This window comes from Diabrotica undecimpunctata, chromosome 6 (genome assembly GCF_040954645.1).
Source record: "Diabrotica undecimpunctata isolate CICGRU chromosome 6, icDiaUnde3, whole genome shotgun sequence".
In the NCBI taxonomy this organism is placed as follows: domain Eukaryota; kingdom Metazoa; phylum Arthropoda; class Insecta; order Coleoptera; family Chrysomelidae; genus Diabrotica; species Diabrotica undecimpunctata.
Window position 1 is genome coordinate 137,019,999 of NC_092808.1, and position 21,233 is coordinate 137,041,231.

Below are 21,233 nucleotides of genomic sequence, written 5' to 3' on the forward strand. Positions count from 1 at the left end.
AATAATCTTGTAATTCAGGAAGTTTGACAGTACCAGTAAGTAAAATCAATCCTAAGAATACAAGGAACTCTTTTACTGTCAATTTTTTACATTCGGTGACTCTTGATCAAACAGATCCTTTATTAGTATCCAGTACTTCAATCGCATAGTAATTACTTTCACTTACTACAGTTTCTAAAATGCTTCATCGATTAGCATCCTAAACCAGTCATATGGTTCGCCACCAGGAGATTGAACTAATAGTTTATTTGCTCCCGTAAAACTTAAACACTTGAACTAAATAATATATTTTTATTTTTTATAATATAGCACATTAAAATCATTTATTTAAATAGAGATATACATTTGGCATTTGTGGACCTGAGAAAGGCGTATGTACCAAGGTCAGAACTATGGGAGGCGATGTACAAATTAGAAATACAGACGGAACTCATAGAAGCTACAAGAGCTCTGTATAAAGAAAATAAACTGTCCATTAAAATAGGAATAAGAATCATAGAAGATTTCACCACAACAAAAGGAACAGCAGGATTGTTCCACATCTCCAACCCTATTCAAAATATACATAGAGAAAGCCTTGACTACATGGAAAAGAAAATGCGCAGGCATGGGATTGCCGGTACTGAACGAATACCTATATACGTTAAGCTTTGCAGACGATCAAGTAGTGATTGCACAAAACCAAAGTGACCTCAGCTACATAATGAAGAATCTTCAAAAAGAATATACCAAGGCTGGCCTAGATATTAACCTTGCGAAAACAGAGTACCTATCTACAAGTGAAGAAGACGTAGAAGATCTACAGATTGATGACAACGTAACAATCAAAGGAAAGGATAAATTTACATACTTGGAGTTTATAATCACGAAAAACGCAACAACAGGGAAAAAATTATACAAAGATTACGACAAACAAGAACAGCAATCCGACAACTTAACTCAGTATGGTGGATGGACACCTAAATATGAAGACAAAAACACAGATTTATAAAACATTAGTGCGAAATTTTATGACATATGGGGCTGAAAATTGGATCCTAAACAAGAAAAACAGTAGTAAGATATTAGCAACAGAGATGGAATGCCTGCGAAGATGCTGCAGAGTAACAAGAATGGATAGAAGAAGTAATGACGAAATAAATCAAAGAACATTAATAGAAACAGACATACCAACATATATAGAACAAAAAAGACTTAGGTGATATGGACTTGTAAGAAGAACTAGCGACAGCAAATGGATAAAGAGAATAACCGAATGGAGTCCCATAGGAAGGAGGAAAAAAGAACGACCCCGAAAATCCTGGAAGAACAAAGTAGACGACACCATGAGTAAAAGAGGCCTAAACGATGAAGAACGGGATAACAGAGAGAGATGGAAACAGTTATATATAATATTATATAAATATAATATACATTAAAATCATCAACTTACATTCATCCTTATTGTCTTGCTCACTTTCTGTGTCTAAATTAGTTCTCTATGTCATAGTCTAAATATGGAAGAAAATCTGCACATAATTCACATGTATAAAACTTATGCAAATTCTTTTTATATCCATACAAAAACTGAGGAAAGAATACCACCAGAGATTTGAAGAAACTAGTATCCAAAAGATCCAATACTGAGGTCATATTCAAATTTTGTTTGTCAAAATATACCCAAATTTTCATCCAAATATCGATATTTCTTCAAATATTACTTGCAATAAACATAAATAAACATAAAACTTTAACACCCTGTATTATTGTAACATAAACACATATTTATAGAATTTTTTTAAGCTAAATTTTTTTAGCATTATTAAGGAAACACAATATTAACTCTTTATATTCCTTTATCCATTGACCAACAGAGAAGAAAAAACGTGTTGCGCAGTAAGATTGCTTATTACTACGGTTAATATTAATCGTAATAGCTACATTTTACCAGCGCTTAACGACATTACCAGCTTCTTAAAGAATTCAAAGGCTGTCCGAAGCTGTCTGGTACCATCTTTGGCGATTCGGATAACATGATTAAATCATCAGCTTAATTCAACACTGAGATCTTCCCGCCATCTGCAATCGAAAGGCCAAGCCTGTCTTCCTTCAGCTTTCATATCAGCTGATCGACCACCATACTGAAACGGTAGGGCGATAAGAGATCTACCTGTTTAACGCCTTGATGCAATTCGATGTTCTTAGTGGACCTACTACCTGCGGTGACGCTCGTAAGACAGTTTATGTACGAGTACATCACGTAACGCTTAAATGTCGCATCTACCACGAAGCGATTTATTGATCGCTTAGGGATTGTGTCGAAAGCTTTTCGAAGATCTACCGATATGGTATTATATGGCCATGGGCCTCCTCTCCTCTTTTTGATGACCATTTTAAACGTCAGGTTATTTAACAGAACGCCATCTGCCTGCCTAAATCCTCTCTGGTTCTCGTAATAATCTAGCACCGCAATCCTCTTTCGAAGTATTTGATGAAGCACCCTTATCATTATAGAAGAAATAATTATAGCCTATTATAACAATTTTCTACCTCCAGCGGATCGCAACCCTTTAGTATCGAGATGGTCCTTCAATCCGTTAATATCTCCGGAGTGACTCCAAACTGGAGCATGGTATTATAGACGAGGACCAATTTTTGAGCGGGAAACTTACCCAGCTCCTCGATCTTAATAAAGTCAGGACTGGCTGCTTAAGATTTCATAGTTTGTAAGTCCCCGGGGATTTTCGCTTCTGTTAAGCATAGCTCATCAGTAGCGGTTTCTTCTGATCACAAGTCGTTACTCTGTTGGCGATCTTGATGAGAAGATCGCCCGATATTCCCTTTCCACCATTTTAATATCGGGATGCATATCGCTACCTCAGAGAGACTTGTCATCTATTATTGAACGAGCCAGAGCTGATCTATCGGTATCATATCGTGTTTGAGTCAAACGGTATTTTTCAGCCCTTTCATGGCACCTTTTTACAAAAGTTGGAGCGTTTCTCGATGCTTTCGACTTGTTCTCTGTAACTGTATTCTTTTGCTTTTAAGTACTCATGGAGATAAACTTCGCGGTGATATATTTATTTAGTAGAATTCTGACGCTTTTACGATATCGCTCAGCATTCGTAATTTAAGTATATATGTAAAGCTCTGTCTCATTATTCGACCATCGGTTCTATACTCGTATAATATAAGTAGGCGAATGCTTATACCGGCAATCACTCGGAAGTCAGAGACTCGTTTTTTTATTTGATTATAAATTTAAAAAAAAATATTTATATCTATTTAATCAACTTTTATAATTGCAGGGAACTAAACGAACTTCGCAAACCATCTAGCGACAATCCAGATATCCTTCGGTTTTTCCGTTACATGAAAGCTGCCAAAGATGGACAAGATGGCGAAGAGTGTCATGCCCACGGAGGATGTCCATCCCTAACTGCCCACAAAGCTAGTCCAGCAATGCTCACTACTTATAACGACATTAATAAGTTAGTTTTAGCGAGAAATCTGAAATAATGTATTAAACGTAGTATTTTGTTAGCCATATTTACTTTGTAGTAATGATTTTTAAAGCGGACAAGACACATTTTTTGATAAAACCAACCAAATATTTTAAAAAAGTATATTTTATTTACATTTAATGTAAATTATCATTGGTTTAAGAATCTTACTTGAACGATATTCATGAACAATTGATCATTCTTATAGATTCCTGAAGAATGAAGAAATACAATAAAATAAAAAAGCCAAATATATTTCAAAGAAATAATATTCCTTTATCGAATAATTTTAGTGCAGGATAATTAAAATTTTTAAGAATACTTAAAATAAATCACACTGTAGGTACTCTTTATTTGTAACTCTTTATTTTAAGAAGTCATTCTTTCACATTTTAATCTTCATCTTGCTAATTACACTTTTATATATTTTTGGCCCCTTACTGCTCACTCTGCTTATCCGATTCCACCGTCGGCAATATCTGTGAATCAAATATATAAAAATAAAAAATAAATATAAAAATAAAAAACTAAAAAACCATCAAATATTATATAGTATTTTTCATATAAAAGTGCGTGCACGTCATTCAAGACATCAGAACCCCACAGCGTTGCCAAAACTTCAGAATAGTTAGAAAGTGAGGAATTTTTAAAATGTCAACTATTTCTCAAACTATTATATTAACAGTAACTACACTTACGTAGTTTTAAGATTACTGCAACACACTAAAATACATAAGAAAACATTTTAATACAAAATTATATATTCTAAATTTTAAACTTACCACTTTTAGAGCATTAATAATAAAAACGTCCCGCCATTATTTCTTGTTCAAAATAATCTAACTTATATCAAAGCTTTCTCAGCTTTCTACAGACTATTTAGTTGTTTTGACATAGCTCAATCACAATACACAACAATAATTAGTTTTTAACGCTATTAATCTAAATTTAATATGTATTTATAAATACAATTTATTTATATAATATATTATTATCAAATTGTGTAAGAAATCAAAACATAAACAAAATTTTTACTCTAAAAAAACGACAACACTTTAAACAATTTTACCACACGCTGAACTGTCCAAAAATTTGAAGTATTCCCGTATCAGTTGCGTACAATTGTCTAATATATTTAATTAAAATTATTATTTTGTGGAATATTAGACTTACAGTTATTTCATAAAATTTATATTATTAATAATAACAAATGATTTTGGTTACTTAATGACTATAATTCTAAAATTCCCAATATAATCATGATTACATTTTTCTGATTATTATACCATGTTGACGCCTATGAAAGATCGAGCAGTTCCGTATGGGTTTCGTATTATTAGCTGTGTTAGGAAAATTTGAACTCCAACGTTGGCGTTCTGGAAATTTTAAATATAAGTGACGTCACATTATATAAATTGTGACGTGTACGCATTTTTAAATGAAAAATACTATAGTCCTCTATAATATTGCTCTGGTGCCATTTTATTGCTGATGACATGAAAAACGGATAACATTTAAATTGAAATAGAAGAAAATTATAAAATAAGAAGACTTTACTTCTAAGAAAACTAAAACACATACATCGGGCAATTCTATGTTTTTGAAATAATTAATTTCATTACTAGAATTACTTAATGTTAAATTTAGTAAATGAAATTTCGATGCACGTTTACTTTTACATCGTATTATTCTGAAAATTGTTGATTTGCTTTTACTTTTTGTACTCACAAACATTTATCAATAATCGTTCCTCTTCTACCGTTAGGTGTCAGTTGTTTAGGTGTTTTTTTACATATTTAAAAAAAAGCATCCTGTGTTTTCTTTTAATAGTTTCTCTAACAGGCACTGATGATGACGTAGCATCTTTGTCTTTGGATCAATTTTATGTATTAATTATTTTTTGTTGGAATATTTTCATAATGTGGGGTTCTATATTAGATAAGTTAGTGGTGGAATTATTTAAGCTATAAGCTTTAATAAACAAGTCATAGAAACATGTGTCATTTCAGGTATAGCAGGTATGGTATGTAAAGAAAAACGTAAATAAGTACTACGATAGGAAACTGTCACGTGCTTTTACGACCCTTATTTAAAAGTAATTGTTCAATTAATTCTATGGCGCACCCAGGGGGGGGTTTGGGGGTTAACCCCCCCCCCCCCCGGGCATATAAAGTAAACAATATATAAAGAATAGCAGGAAAATGTAACTTGTCTTTCACACATAATACAAATATCCAAAACGCTGATTGAATAATTCAATTACCACTTTAAATATGTAGAACACAATAATTATTGTATTATTGTATAAATACACAATAATTAATAATATTTTGCATTATATTTAGATATGGATACCTAATATTAGGCTTATGAAAAAGTAGACAGAACGATTCTGTTGCGAGTAGTATGCGCCTACAGCAATGTATCTGCGGCGGCCATGTGGACTATCACGGGTTGTGTTCCTCTGCATGTGTTAGCAGTAGAAAAGAGACATCTCTATGGGAGAAGGAAGCATTTGACAACAGCTATAAAAAAAAAAGAAGAAAAGGAGGAAAGGTTAATGGAAAGATGGCAAGAAGAGTGGAACAACAAGGAAGATGTTGCTCAGTGGACAAAGATGCTCATCCCGAGCCTAAGGGACTGGGTAGATTGTTTGCTTTAGGGCGTATCTTCATAGGTTCAGAAAGACAAATACAGATAAATGCCTATACTGCAAATATTCCGACATTGTTACTTACACAATGTTGGAGTGTAATATATGTACAGTGAAGCGAAACAAAATGTATAAAGAAATAGGTATGAACCCTGTGACTGTAAGAGAGATGATCGTGAAGATGACGGGAAATACGGAGGGATGGAATAGTGTTCACAATTACATCCGAGTAGTCATTAAAAATAAAGAAGAAGAAGAGAAACACCAACTGAGCTAACGACAGAGATAAGATCTAATAACTATTTTAATGTGAATAAGTCGCAATTGAAGGTTAAAATAAGTTTATTGACGTTTGAATTTTTGATCTTTGATCTTGCACTGATAATTTGTTTATACTCCAACAATTAATAGAAAAAAGAATAGCGATTGGTACCGAAGTACATCTAGCCTTTATTGACATAGAAAAGGCGTATGATATAGTTCCAAGACTTAAATTGTGGCAAGCTTAACAACAACTCGACATTAGTCCATACCTTTTAGGAATAATCACAGAAGTATACACGGATAACACTACTTACCTAAAAATCGGATATAGACTATCAGAGCCAATAAAAGTAACTAAAGGACTAAAACAAGGATACAGTATGTCCTCTTACTGTTTAATTTGTATATTGAGGCCAAAATTGGAAAAACCCCTGCCAGAGAATGGGAATCCCCATAGAAAATGACGTACTCTTCTCCCTGAAGTTTGCGTATGATCAAGTCATCCTAGCTCAAGATTCTTATGATCTAGATTTTATGATAAAGCAGAATATTTACTTAGTTATCAATTCAGATGCAAGGTTTAAAGCGTTGATAGACGAGGACGTAGAAATCAAACAAGTGAAAAATTTTAAATATTTAGGTCCACTCATTGCTAAGAACGGGTTGGAAGAAACCGAAATTAAACATGAATTAACCAGGGACGTAAAATTGTAGGAGGTCTGAACTCCTTATGGTGGGATCACAATATTTGGTTGAATCAGTTCTTTGTTATGGCTCTGAAGTATGGACAATTAACGCAGACCTGAAGAGAAAATTGTTGGCAGTTGAAATGGATTATTTGAGAAGTGCTAGAACATCAAGGCAGGAAAGGAAGACCAACGAATCTATAAGAAATAACATGAATGCTACAGAAACGGTCATTGACAGAATAGAAAGAAGAGGTTCAAAATGGTTTGGACATCTATTGAGAATGCTCGAAGAACGTTGGCCCTAAAAACTTCACAAATGGCAGCCCCCTGGAAGAAGAAAAAGAGGTAGACCTCGACGCTCATGGAATAAAAGAATTAGAAGATCAATGGAATCGAGAGGTTTAAGGAGAAGCATGCCTTGGACCGGGAAGATTGGCGGAGGAGAACGGGAATACGGCGATAGCCGTCTCAAATTAGATTACAAGTTGGATTAATGTCAAACGTCAATAACCTTATTTTAACCTTCAATTGTGGCTTATTCCCATTAAAATAGTGATTACTTTAAAATGCCACAAGAAAATAGCTTCAGAACAATAGATAAGATCTAGATACGAGAAGGGAGTGTTCCAAAAATGTCGTCAGCCTTACAGTGGCCACCCCACTTTCGGAGTACGGTACGTGCGACAGTCAACTGCGCACAAGTAAGAGAGGGTGGTTTTAGTTGGTAGGCAGGATAACAGATACCTGAATTTTTGGCACCGCTATCTTTAGTACTTTAAATTAAACTAAAACCCAAATTTTAGGGACTCAAAATAGAGGTAGCATAAAAAAAATTCAAAACCCCCCCTAAGACAAATTCTGGGTGCGCCACTGAATTAATTATAACAATAAATTCTGCATTAAACCAAATCTTAAAATATTCCATCAAAACTTAAAATATACCATACTTAAACTGTTCCATCAGAACAAAAAAAAAACACAAATTTTGTGATATTAATATGAAATTTATAAAAATGTAAAAAAATGCAAAGAAAAAGAAAAGGTGCCAATATTAACTGTTACAAAAGTTTATGGATGAAAATACGCTGTAAATAAGATGGCAATATAACTATATGTCCCAACAAACACATTTTCTACTTTTATACTGTTTAAAATTGTTTATTTTGACGCAAAAATGATATTTCCGCCCACTTTGTTCCTCTCTTTTTCTAATAAGCTAGAGCTTTTAGATTTGTGTCCCGTTGTTCTTACATTTTAAATATATTTTCGTTAGTTGTAAACAAAATTGTGTATATATTTTTAAATACCACAGTAACAGTAATTATTAAACACATTCATCTTCGGGGTTTTAAAATATATTTTAAAATGATTTATATTTTTGCAATACATAATTTTTATTCGGGTAAAATTGGATATTTTGTGTTTAAAATTATGCTTAAAACTGCAGGACTCTATCGCTGTACTACTATACACTTGTTAAATTTGAAAAAATACAAAATTAAATACATATTGATTTAATAATATACTTAATGTATGCATCCAAAAACGTTCAATATAAAAATATTTCTGACATGACAATAAAAAAAAATAATAAAATTAACTTACATCATTAATTTTTTCGTGAACATGCTGTATAAACTTTAATCTTCCTTTTCCCAAAAAATCTAACGGTTTTCCATATTTTTATTAAAATAAAAATCACGTAGAATCAAAATAGCTTACAGCGATGTATTTGGAAAGTTAAATAAATAATTCGTTTTTTAATAAGTCATTTAAACTTTTTAGTTTATTAGCTTTGCATTTAGCTAATTATTTCTACCTTTTATCAGTGATTTTATTTTCTTTATATTCATTTTCAAACCCAAAGCAAACCCAAAGAAGTTTTTTAATGTTATCAGTTACTCTCGATGTGTCATCAGCATAATGTTGTTCATAAATATGTCGTTTACTTTAATACCCGTATTAGAGTCTTCCACTGCTTCTGCGAATTATTTTTCTACATATAAGTTAAACAATGTTGAAGATAGAAAACAACTTTGCCTTACAAAATTTTTTTTTTGAAATATTCCGTTTGAAATTTTCAAGACGTACTGTAGCTATCTGGTTCCAATACAGATTATTGATAAATCTTATATCCTTGGCATCAAATCCCAACTATTGTAGATATTTTACCATTAATCCGTGTTTCACCCTATTAAAGGTTCTCGTGTAATTAATGAAACAAAGAAAAACATCCTTTCTTTGATCTAAAAAATCTGTAAAAATTTTTGCATACTAAAAATGTCTGGGAAAAATTTGTATTTCAATTTTATTTCAAGCAGATTCAAGCAAATACTAAAAGAAGCAGGAATTTCCAACCAAGATCTGAAAATAATTAGAAATCTTTACTGGAATCAGACAGCAAATCGCAGAGTTGAAGGTGAACACACTGACATGTGAAAATCATGCGTGGAGTGAGGCAAGGCTATATTTTGTCTCCTCTAATCTTCAATCTGTATTCTGAAAGAATATTTGTCGAAGCTTTGCACGAAACTGAAAAAGGTATTCTACTAAATGGTTACCGGTTAAACAACATCAGATATGCAGATGGCACCATAGTATTTGCGGACAACTTAGAAGACCTACAAGTTCTTATGAACAAAATCACGTATTACAGTCAACAATATGGACTCAATATAAATGTTAAGAAGACAAAGCTTATGATAATTAGCAAGAAAAGGATAACAGAAGGTCAACTCTGCATTAACCAATTCCCTGTAGAAAGAGTGACGCACTGCACCTATCTCGGCACCATAATAAATGAAGAATGGACTAACAACCAGGCGATTAGAGCACGCATCGAAAAAGCTAAATCCACCTTCAATCGGATGAGGGCCTTCTTCAAGATTCACAACCTCTCTCTTGATACAAAAGTAAGAATGCTGCGATGCTACATCTTCTCGACCCTTTTTTATGGTGTTGAATCGTGAACCCTAAACGAAGGTATGTGCAGAAAACTGGAAGCATTTAAGATGTGGCTATATCGGAGAATACTTAAGATCCCGTGGACTGACTGAGTCACAAATTAGGAGGTCCTCAGAAGAATGAATAAGAACCGAGAGGTACTGACCACCATCAAATCTCGAAAGTTACAATTCTTTGGACATATTAGGCGAAATGACTCCAGATATGCTCTTCTTCAAGCCATCTTGCAAGGAAAAATATTTGGAAAATGAGGTTCAGGAAGAAGAAGAAGATCTTGGTTAAAGAACCTCAGAATTGGGTTCAATACAACATCTGTACAGCTTTTCCGCGCTGCTGCAGATAAGATAAAAATTGCCATGATGATCGCCAACACTCGTAACGGATTGGGAAACGATTGTCGGTTAATAAATTCAGTCTATACATCAAAAGTTAGTTTTTGGTAATTAAATATTAATTAAAGTCAGAATAAATTTGGAGATTTATCATTGTACCACTTCTAAGTTAATTAGTATAAGGATATTAATTTAAAACAGTAAATAATTTTTCCTTTTCTAATTTATTTAATTCTTCTGGATCACTTATTTGCGTAAGTAGCTTTTAATTAATTTTGAGCAACTTTGTTTTTTGAACTTTCTTGAAATCCAAACTCTTTTTATTAATTTGTAACTTCTGTTTGTTTAGTTATATAAAAGAAACACAATTTTCCAGAATAATTTTTGTTTATAAAACTGTGTTAAAATTTATTTTGGAACTTAATAAAATTTTTTTAAGGCCTAAACTTACAAGCCGTGAAGCTATAAACGTTTTTATAGCTTCACGGCTTGTAAGTTTGTTCATAACTATAATATTGGTATAAAGATTTTTTGTTTAAATATTTGGGTCTGTATAAAATACATGTACTACACAGATTTTTACGTATCTAAATTTAAAATTTCAGAGCTTTATAAAACAGTTATAGGTGATAGAATATTATTATCTGCTTCACTTTTAATATTTTCCTTAGACGCTGAGTCAGAAAAAACGACTTTTTATATGGAGCATTATATCATCATCATCATCACTCTCAGTGAATTCTACGGATTACGGTGCATTATTTATGCCAACGATTGTCTAATATTCGTTTTTCTGAGCCATAATGTACTGACTTGTTTCCCTATAATATAGTCTTATCTTAAATTTAGACGTCTCTTGATTTCTCTTAGTCTCTTGACTATTTTTACTACCACAGTGTTAAAATTTATTTTGGAGCTTAATAAAATTTTTTTAAGGCAATTTTTTTACCCGCAATTTTTAATACCACAGTGTAATTTTAGTGGACCAGTTCTTCTCGCTAAATGTGTTACTCAATACCATTTTAAAGGATTAATACTTAGGAATTTATCAATGATCTGGGTTTTCTGTCTGATTCATTCTATTATTTTTCGATCTCTCTTAATTATACCTAGTATGCATTCCCCCATTGGCCTTAAAGTGACTTTGAGTTTTTCTACTATCTCTGCCTTTAATGTTCAATTAAAAACAAAAAAGGTGATCAAAAAGAAGTCTCGCAAAAATATTGATACAGTCCAATTAAAAGACGAGAAAGTTAATGAAGGCTTAAACAAAATCGTAACAAGAGTAAAAGAAATCTGTGTGAGAAATTTACAAGGCAGGTCAAAGCTAAAAAAGCAGGCTTGGATGACAGACGACATATTGGATTTGATGGAACAACGGCGACTAGCGAAAAACAACGAAAAACTTTATATCAAAATACAAAAAGAAATTAGACGTAAAATACGAAAAGCAAAGAGTCAATATCTAGCCAAACACTGTCATGACATTGAAGCACTTGAAAACACAAACGACACGTTTAACATGTATAAAAAAAGTGAATGAAGCGGCTGGTATCTTCAATAAGAAGCTATTCGAAGACGACAGGAGTAGTTCACCTCCCGATATTATTAACTGCGACGGACCCCTAATAACACGCTCTGAGGTTATAAAAGCCATACAATCATCAAAAGATGACAGAGCGACTAGTCCTGATGAAATTCCAACTGAAATATAAATGATACTAATGTTTCAGAGGCTATAACTTCGTTTTCCAATACCATTTATACCAGCAAACAACTACCTAATAGTTGGTCTAATTTACTGTTTATAGCTCTACCTAAGAAGACAACAGCAAGCAAAAACCTGTGCTGATTATAGAACCATCAGTTTGTTAAACCACTTATTGAAAATTTTTCTGAAGGTAATACATGGTCGTATCTACAATAAATGCGAAAAATACCTGGATGACACACAGTCTGGTTTCCGTAACGGGTTTGGAACGAGAGAGGCACTGTTTGGAATGAACGTACTTGCTCAAAGATGTCGAGATATATTTGTAGATATATATGTTTTATTGACTTCCAAAAGGCATTTGATCGTGTTTAGAACTCTATATTGATCAAAGCTCTAAAAGACATTGGCTTGGATGGCAGAGATGTTCGAATAATTGCAAATTTATATTGGAATCAAACAACTTTAGTTTTGGTATATGGTGTAAAATCACAGGCTCTTCATATTAAAAGAGAAATACGGCAGAAATGCCTCTTGTCACCCCTGCTTTTCAACGTTTACTCCGAAAGAATTTTTAGAAAACCACTTTCTGAAAAACAAGAAGGAATACTTGTGAACGGTGAAGTTATCAACAATTTGCGATATGCACTACTCCTAGCTTCTAGTCAAGAAGATCTGCAAACTCGTTGAGAGTTGTAGGGAGGCAGGTCTGGATCTGAACATACGAAAAACCAAAATACTTGTAATAAGTAAACAGCAGCATATAAAACCGTCTATATATGTGAATAATACCAAACTTGAGCAAGTTGATAAAATCGTTTACCTTGGACAGCAATTAAATTGTAACGCACAAAGTCACTACGAAATTAGATCTAGGATAGAGCAGGCTAGAACGGCTTTTAGAAGGATTTTCAAGGTGTTATGTAACAGAGACCTAAAATTGGCATTGAGGATCCGCCTACTTCGCTGCTACGTGTTCTCGGTCTTACTTTATGGTGTCGAGTCCTGGACTGTAAATAAAATCGATCTAAATCGCTTTGAGGCTTTCGAAATTTGGTGCTATAGAAGAATTTTAAAAGTTTCCTGGGTGGAGAAGATTCGAAACTCCACAATACTAGTACGTCTTAGCAAGACTACTGAGATCATAAAAAGCATCAAGCAGAGAAAGCTGGAGTATCTCGGACATGTAATGAGAGGTCCAAAATATAGGTTGCTACAAAATATCATGCAAGGAAAAATAGCAGGCTAACGCAGTCCAGGATGAAGAAGAACCTCATAGTTAAAGAACTTGCGAGATTGGTATGGTGTTGATACAAGCATGGTATTTAGGGTGGCAGTGAATAAAATTAAGATAGCTATGATGGTAACCAACGTTCTGAAAGGACATGGTACATGAAGAAGGAGAATGTCCAAGTTTCGCAGCCGTATATCATGATTGGTATACACTGTTCGAATTCTTTTTTCTTCAGATAGAGTGGCATCTTCGATTTGAATATAATTGCATTTCTACCAATAGATGTCCAAGCCAGTCATGCGATTCTTCTGTTAATTTCTGGAGGTAAAGAGTAGTGTTGTTTATTATTACACCTTGGACAACCAATAGCTCCTTGTACATGGTTTTTATTTTGTTATGTTCATTTTTAGGCCAACTACATTGCTAGCTGCATTTAGGTCGCTTTTAAGTTCTTGTAGTTCTACAGGATTATTAGCAATCAGAACGATGTCTTATGCAAATCCTAGATGGGTGAAGTATTCTCCTTAGGTATGCATAAGCATTTGTTTTGACAGATCATTTTACTGAATATATTTTCTAGAGTTACAGTGAGAAGATATGTTTATATTGCGTCTCTTTATTGGACCACTCTGGTAGTGGGAAATTCTGGAGTGTTTTTATAAATTTTCACCTAGCTGTTGCTTGTCTGTATATATTTCCTATAGTCTCTATGTGCGGTTTGTCAATGCCTTAATTGGTCAAAGCTTCTATTACTGCCGTGGGATAAATATAATCGAAAGCTTTCTCAAAATCTATAAAGGTTAATGCTAGCGATATTTCATATTCTTTAGCTCTACTTATTAGATCTTATTAGAAGCATATGGATTATAATCCAGGATACTGAATCCACTTCTGAAGCCATCTTGCTCCCTTAGCTGTGGAGCATCTAATGCATTAGTTAATCAGTTGTTAATTATCTTTGTGAATATCTTGTATATGACTTGTAGTAGACTTATATGTCTGTAGTTTTTGATATCCCCTTTGCTACCTTTCATATGAATTAAAATTACGTCTGCTGTGTTCCAATGGTCTGATATGCATCTAGATTTAAGGCAGTTCATAAATATGCCTGCTAAGATTTTTCAGGTTTGTTTTACCAGCATATTTAAGCAATTATACTATTATCCAATCTATTCCAGCTGCTTTACTGTATTTCATTTTTGTAATTTTCGATTCTACTTCTTCCGGAAGGACTTCTGGTAAATCTTCGGTATTACCGATTTCTTTTTCAAGTGATTCCGGGGCTTCCTATAGTTCATTGTAGAATTTAGTCATAAGTCGTATTATTCCACTTCTGTCTATATTTCTGGTGTCCTCGTTCGTTAGAGCAACGATTTGCTTGTTTTGGAAATCCAGATAATCCTTGAAAGGTATTATATCATTTATATATTGTGTTTAGAACAGCAAAAATTGAAAATGTTCTAGAGACCATAGCTTCAGTTGTTTCTGAAATATAAAATTTTAATCGGTAAGATAGTTTCGAAACAAATTCAGAACGGCTATGAAGAACTGTTCTGATGAGACTTATTAAGTCGAAATACGTATCAACAGATACATAGACGCTTTGAACGTGAAATCAAATCTTTTCTGTCTTTTTCATAAAATTTTAATTTTGCATTTATTTTTGAAAATTCTTAACATGTTATTAAAATTGGCAAATTTATTTAGTTTAAGTTGTGTTAGCGTAGATGATTGTGTTTAAAAGGATACAGTTAACATTAAATTCTAATTCATGCATTTATTGATTTATAAATTGTTTTTTAATTTAAAATAACTACGAAAATAACGCATTTTAAGTACTTCAAAAGTGTTTTGAAATTTTAACTTTAGGTTGAGGGTCAAACATCAGTATACTTATTGTACATATAACTTAATGAAAAACCGCTCAATAATTGCTGGAGTTTCGCATAATTTGCTTTTAAATGTTTTATAAAACTCCTTTTAGAGTTTTAACCATTAAAAGTTTTCAGGTAGACCGCAAAATTTAAAAAAACGTTTCCTGTTAATAGAGTTTTTAATTGCCCTTATTTTTTGTAATTGGACTCTTAAGAGGGATGTTAATTTTAATTACGTTAGGTGTAAAAAATCTCTCGAGTTAAGTGCACGTCATTTTTGTTTTAAGTATGAGTCTTTATAAAAACTGGATTACAATCATGCAAAATAAACTAATATAATAAACTTATAGGTTAAAGAAACATTATTGTCTTTCAAGTTGAAGATATTATAATTATGTCAAATGTCAAATCTTGCCTGCAAAAAGTGAGTTTTGAGATAAATGACTTTTTGTTTCTTTACCGTGCCGTTTTGTCATTTATAAAGTTAGATAAATGAAATTTGGAATGTAAGAGAAGTATATTATTATTAATAATTAATAATTACTATAACAACAAATACGTGCAGTTTTTTTAAATGTACTTGTAAAATGATATATACTGTTTTACCTTATTTTACTCTGGAATATTATATTTTTTGTTACTAGAGAAAAACAGTATAAATAATTCATAAACCGTTTTACCATGGGAAAAAAACATATTTATTAAAACATCATTTTGAATTAACATTACAGTTCATACTCATTAGCTAACAAGAAAAAACGAAAAAATACATTGTCACCAATTTTCGTCACATACAAAATATTGTCAACAAGTAAAAATGAACTACACCCGGTCGACCCAAAACTGCTTCCTATTTGCAGGCATTCTATAGACAAGATCTGCTACAATTTTTTCTTTTTATTCACATATATTTCTTTGGTAATACATATTTCTTTGTAATATTTGTTCGACCTCCCTCTTCAAGTTTTCTTTTCGAAAGTGCTTTGGTAACCTTAGATGAAAGCTATATTCGCTGTTAATGTCGATTCAATTTCCGGTAATCTTCTTTGATTAGAACTCTATCTTCAGCAATGATCTTATCGCAGCATTGCATTTTACAATTACAGGGTTGTCTTATTGAATATTTATTTTTGCTGTTTGCCATTTGGGTTTCTAAACATCTATGCCGTTTTTTCTTTTGTTCTATTTTCTTCAAATGATTGTCCTCATTTACATCATACCCAATGATATCCAGGTCGTTATATTTATTTGAATCCTATTTAACTTTCTTTAAAATATTTTTTTTTTCTTTGCATCATCTTGTTGATTTTGTACATAAGTAAAATTTGTCATGCCTTGAGCATCTTTAAATTATACAGTTCAATTGGAAATAACAGCAATTTCTGACAAAGTACTAATTTCTTGATCTTAATATTCCCTGCTTTTCATTTTCTCAATTTTCTGCCTGGTCCAATTTCAGAACTTCCGGTTAAGGAAAATATTTCCGAAAAATCGACTACTATTTTTCTCAAAATGTTCTGCGTTTCTACCATTTTTGTTTGTTCATGCATTTCCAGGACAGTTTTTAAACCATTCGTGTTTATTTTTTCAGGACATGCGTGCCTATTCTCGGTCTTGCTTTTCTTTTTTAGTTTTGCAGGGTGTATACTGTCTTCGTCAAAATCATCACTACTCGAAGTATTGTTAAAATCTGGATCATTATCACAATTATCCATTTCGTCATCACATAAAAAAGAATACTCCAGAGGGACAGTATCTTTCGGATCTGAAAACGATGTCTATTTCTTAATAGAGTATTATTAGTTCTCCTCCGTCATCCACTGTTTTTAGCCTCTGACCTATGTTGTATCAAACTTTCTTGAGCTGGTTTCAGTAATGTGTTTTTTATATTATAACACTTTTTATTTACATGCATCATTTGTTTGTTGTCAGTTAGTGTTTTTTGCATGTAAACATTCACATTATTTTTAAATTCGTTTTTTTCTTCCTTTTTTAGCACACTTACATTAAATTTTGGTTGTTATTTTCTGAGTTCAATTTTTTTTTAATTTTATTTTCACGACAGCAACTAACGGATTGTTATCTAAGTTAACATCTGCTCCAAGATAAGTTTTAACTGAGGTTATAGAGTTTTTATATCTGCTGTTTACGAGTATAAAGTCTATCTGGTTTCTGACAATGTAGTTTTCTGTATGTGAAGGAGACGTCCATGTATATAGTCTTCTCTTAGAAAGCTGAAACCAAGTATTGGCAATTACCACATTCTTTTCTTGGCAGAATTCTATGAGCCTTTCTTCTCTCTCGTTTCTAGTTCCTATTCCAAACTGTCCAACTATATTTTCAACTGTACCTAATCCAATTTTTGTACTAAAGTCTCCTAAAATCTATGTAATATCTCTAGATTTTGTTAACTTGATTGTATTGTGCTATTCTAAATAGAACTTTTCGATTTCATCTTCGGTCTTATCAGCTGTGGGAGCATAGACTTGGATCATATTAATATTACAGTTCCGTGCTTGAATTTTTAGCTTTATTATTTTTTCTGAGATTTGAATTACCCCTAGCGCTGATTTTCTAATAGTGTTGCTTATGATGAAAGCCACTTCGTATCAGTTTTGTCTCCTTCAGTGTAATAAATATTGTGGTTATTTATTGATATCTCTCCATTTCCTGACCATTGTACATCGCTAACCCCAAGTATATCTATATTTAACCTCCCTTTCTCTTTAATAACATTATGTAATTTTCCAGGCTGATACATACATTCCAGTTAGCTATTTTTATCTGAGAGGGATGAGTATTTTGCTTTTGGTTTTTTTGTGCAAGTGTTTCACATGTTGACGACCAAGGAGGCGTTGGGTTGGACGTCTAATGTCTCTTAAGCAAATAGTGCTAGCCATTATAATTTATACTAGAGTCATCAGGGACCTTTAATGCAGTGGTTTCTCATTGCCTTCTGCATTCTGATGCCGTTGACCACTTTCTTGGTTCTTCCGCCTTCGAGACCAATTTCTCAGTCTCAGGACAACAGAGTGTCCTTCCACTTACTAGCTCATCCCCCCTAAGCCGTTGGCTAGTAAATGATGGATTGCTTATCCCGGCAAACACTCGGACGTCAGACCCTCGTTAGTTATCTAGCAGGATGTACCAGAAGACCATGATCTAGATCACCATACGAGCAGGTGAGGTTGACATTTGAATAGGAGTGGCTATATGTTGCGCTTCACTATCCCATTACATCCCTCTAATTCTCTAATTACTTGATATTCCCAAATTTATGAACTCTAAACATTAGTCATTATTTAAACTAATATTCAAACTAAGGGCAAAACATATCGATATTAAAGATTTATGACTAAAAACAGGAAATGTTCTTTTTTAAATTTTATTTAGCATTTTTGCATACAGTGTGTTCCAACGAAAATTTTAGCACCTAGAAACTCAGAAACCAAGATTTTTATCGAAATAAAAAAAAACAGATCAATTTGTATTGAGAGTAAGACAAATTTTCATTTCCCTAAAATATCAACTCATAAATTTAATTTCTGAGGTGTTTGTGTATGTGTCTTCATACATAAATGAGGATGACTGTTACTCCAATAACGACAATTATGTCTATTAACTTTACCATTTAACATAAAAGTAGACTTGTCGGGAAAACACGTATTGTATAATCGATGTTGGTTATTTTTTTATGATGACTGTCGATTATCCATTTGTAAATGACCCAATACCGCCACTTCAACTGCTTCATTTCGCACTCGACGGTCTACTTCGTGCTTTGTGATGTTAACGTCATCTGTAACTTCAAACTTATAAGTTAAATGTTTAACGTATTGGTGAATTACGGTTTTTTCTGCGTGGTTCGTAGTAAAGATCCTTGCCGTAGCCTGAACACACTGATTATTTTTATAGTGTAGCTTAACTAATTCTTTTCTTCCTTCACTAGAATATCTCATTTTTGTAAGCCTTTAGAATATTATTATCTCTGATTAATCGGTCGTAGACAAAACCCAAATTGAAGGTTACATGGGAAACACTAAATAAAACAATTAGGATTTATGATCTTTAAGAAAAATTCATATGAAAAAGTGATATTTTTACAAAAAGAAAAAAAATTATCTTCAACCCAGTGGCGTGTTGATATCGATTTGCAGGTTAATTGAATTATTGTATTGGAGATCACTAAGAATATTTAATTGGTTAATTGGGTGAAATTTTATGTACTTACTTCTTGCTATTACTAATATTCAACCAATAAATTAGTTAAATCCAAAGTTAATACAAAAATTAAAAAAACAAACGAGTGTCGTGTAGAGAAAAAAAATACCTTTCAAATGATGTACCACTCGACCACGTTTGCTATTTAAAAAAACTGAGGGTTGATGCAGGGCAGTAGGGGGTTACATTTGGGGGTATAAATTTTGCATGAAAATTCGTCCCCCTCCCAATACAAATTGACGTGTTTTCTGAAATTTTGAAGAAACTCTTGGTTTCTGAGTTTCTGGTGGTGGGATAAAATTTTCGTTGGAACACACTGTATATTTCGAATGATCTTTAAATGAGAGAGTTCAATAATATTTGTTATATGTATGATTGTATACCTAAGCTGATGTCAAGGGAGCTATTAACGGTTTTGGTCTTTGTGATTTTACTTATTTTTATTTATTTATTTATTTATTTATTAAATTATTAGCTAAAATATTCGAACTGAGTACTTAAATATTTACATTTTAAGTAATTTAATTTTTCTGATGTAATTATTTTTAACTTAATAAAACTGGTAGATTTATTTGATTTTTAATTTATCAAATACCTAATAAAACTTGTAAAAGCCGCTTACGATATTTTTAGGAAATAATGAATTTTACAAGCAAACAAAAAACTTCATAGTTTCATAGTTCAGGAATATGTGAAGCATAGCAACCAAGATGTACCGAAAATTTAAAGCAAAAACAGAAAATGACGAGGTCTGCTTGATGTAATAAAGACACTGATAACCAGCATCTTTAAAGATAAGAGTCAGTTTAAAGCAAGTAGATATTTGGTTAGAATTAATAAAAAATGACACGAAGAAATTGGTAACATCTTTGACACAAATTAATAACAATTTCCTGAATGTTCACAAAAGGCAGTAAAGTATACTGAGAGATCTGATAGAAAAAGAATTATTGGAAGCAGAAGAGCAATGCGGATTTAGAGTCGGAAAATCATACATCGACAAGTGATTTTGTATAAAACAGATATAAAAACAAAAATAGCAGTTAACCTGGAAACGCACATCATATTCATTTAGCTCTCAAAAGCAAGCTAGGGAAGGTATTATAAAACATATCCATTACTAAAAATTAAAATAAACTGTCCAGGGATTTATACGTGACAAAGCTTACGACAGGGGTGTGTATAGAAGGAGCTTAAAACGACAAACTAAACTTAGAAAATGTAAATCTAATTTGTAACGAATATATTTTGCCTACCAAATAGGGTATTATTATAAGGGGTAGAAAATTGGGGACAGAAATTATTGGGGCGGAGATATGGTAAGCAAAATAAATAGATACTTGTGCGAACGGTACTCAGGGTTTGTTAGGAGAGCTGGGGTCGTGGATAAGTAAATGGCAAGGGGTCGGATTGGGGCAACTACAAAAAATGAAACAAAGGAGTACTAACGTGAATCTCTTGGGACAAACAGAACAAAAGGAAACAGGAAATACCTCTAGCAATTTTAAAAGGACGTCGCTTCGAGGTGTCGAATTATAACCATGACAACAGCTGGTTGCAACTATTAAAATCATTATTAAACATAAAAAATATATCTTTTCAAATAGAACTCAAAAAAGGGGTTAGAGAGGGAAATAAACAAAATGGTTAGAAAAAAAATTAAACATTTAGTGTCTCACCACAAACAGTTACAAAAATTAATGACACAAACATGTGTCCTAGCCGTTTACAAACTCTAGGAGTTGGAGATACGACAAAAACTTACAAAGAAATTGTTACTGCAAAGAAGGTTAACCTTTTTTAAAA

The 21,233-nt window shown here is 32.5% G+C and overlaps 1 protein-coding gene across 3 annotated transcripts in view; it reads left to right on the forward strand.

Annotated features, from left to right (window-relative positions):
* Osi24 (Protein) overlaps window positions 1–19,992 on the forward strand; it is a 146,715-nt gene extending 126,723 nt beyond the window's left edge. For all 3 annotated transcript variants that reach the window (XM_072535518.1, XM_072535517.1, XM_072535519.1), the window contains exon 6: window positions 3,291–19,992. In XM_072535518.1, the coding sequence (XP_072391619.1) occupies window positions 3,291–3,501 (211 nt within the window). In that variant the 3' untranslated portion in view covers window positions 3,502–19,992. The remainder of the gene's footprint in view (window positions 1–3,290) is intronic.
* Window positions 19,993–21,233: the final 1,241 nt, after the last annotated feature.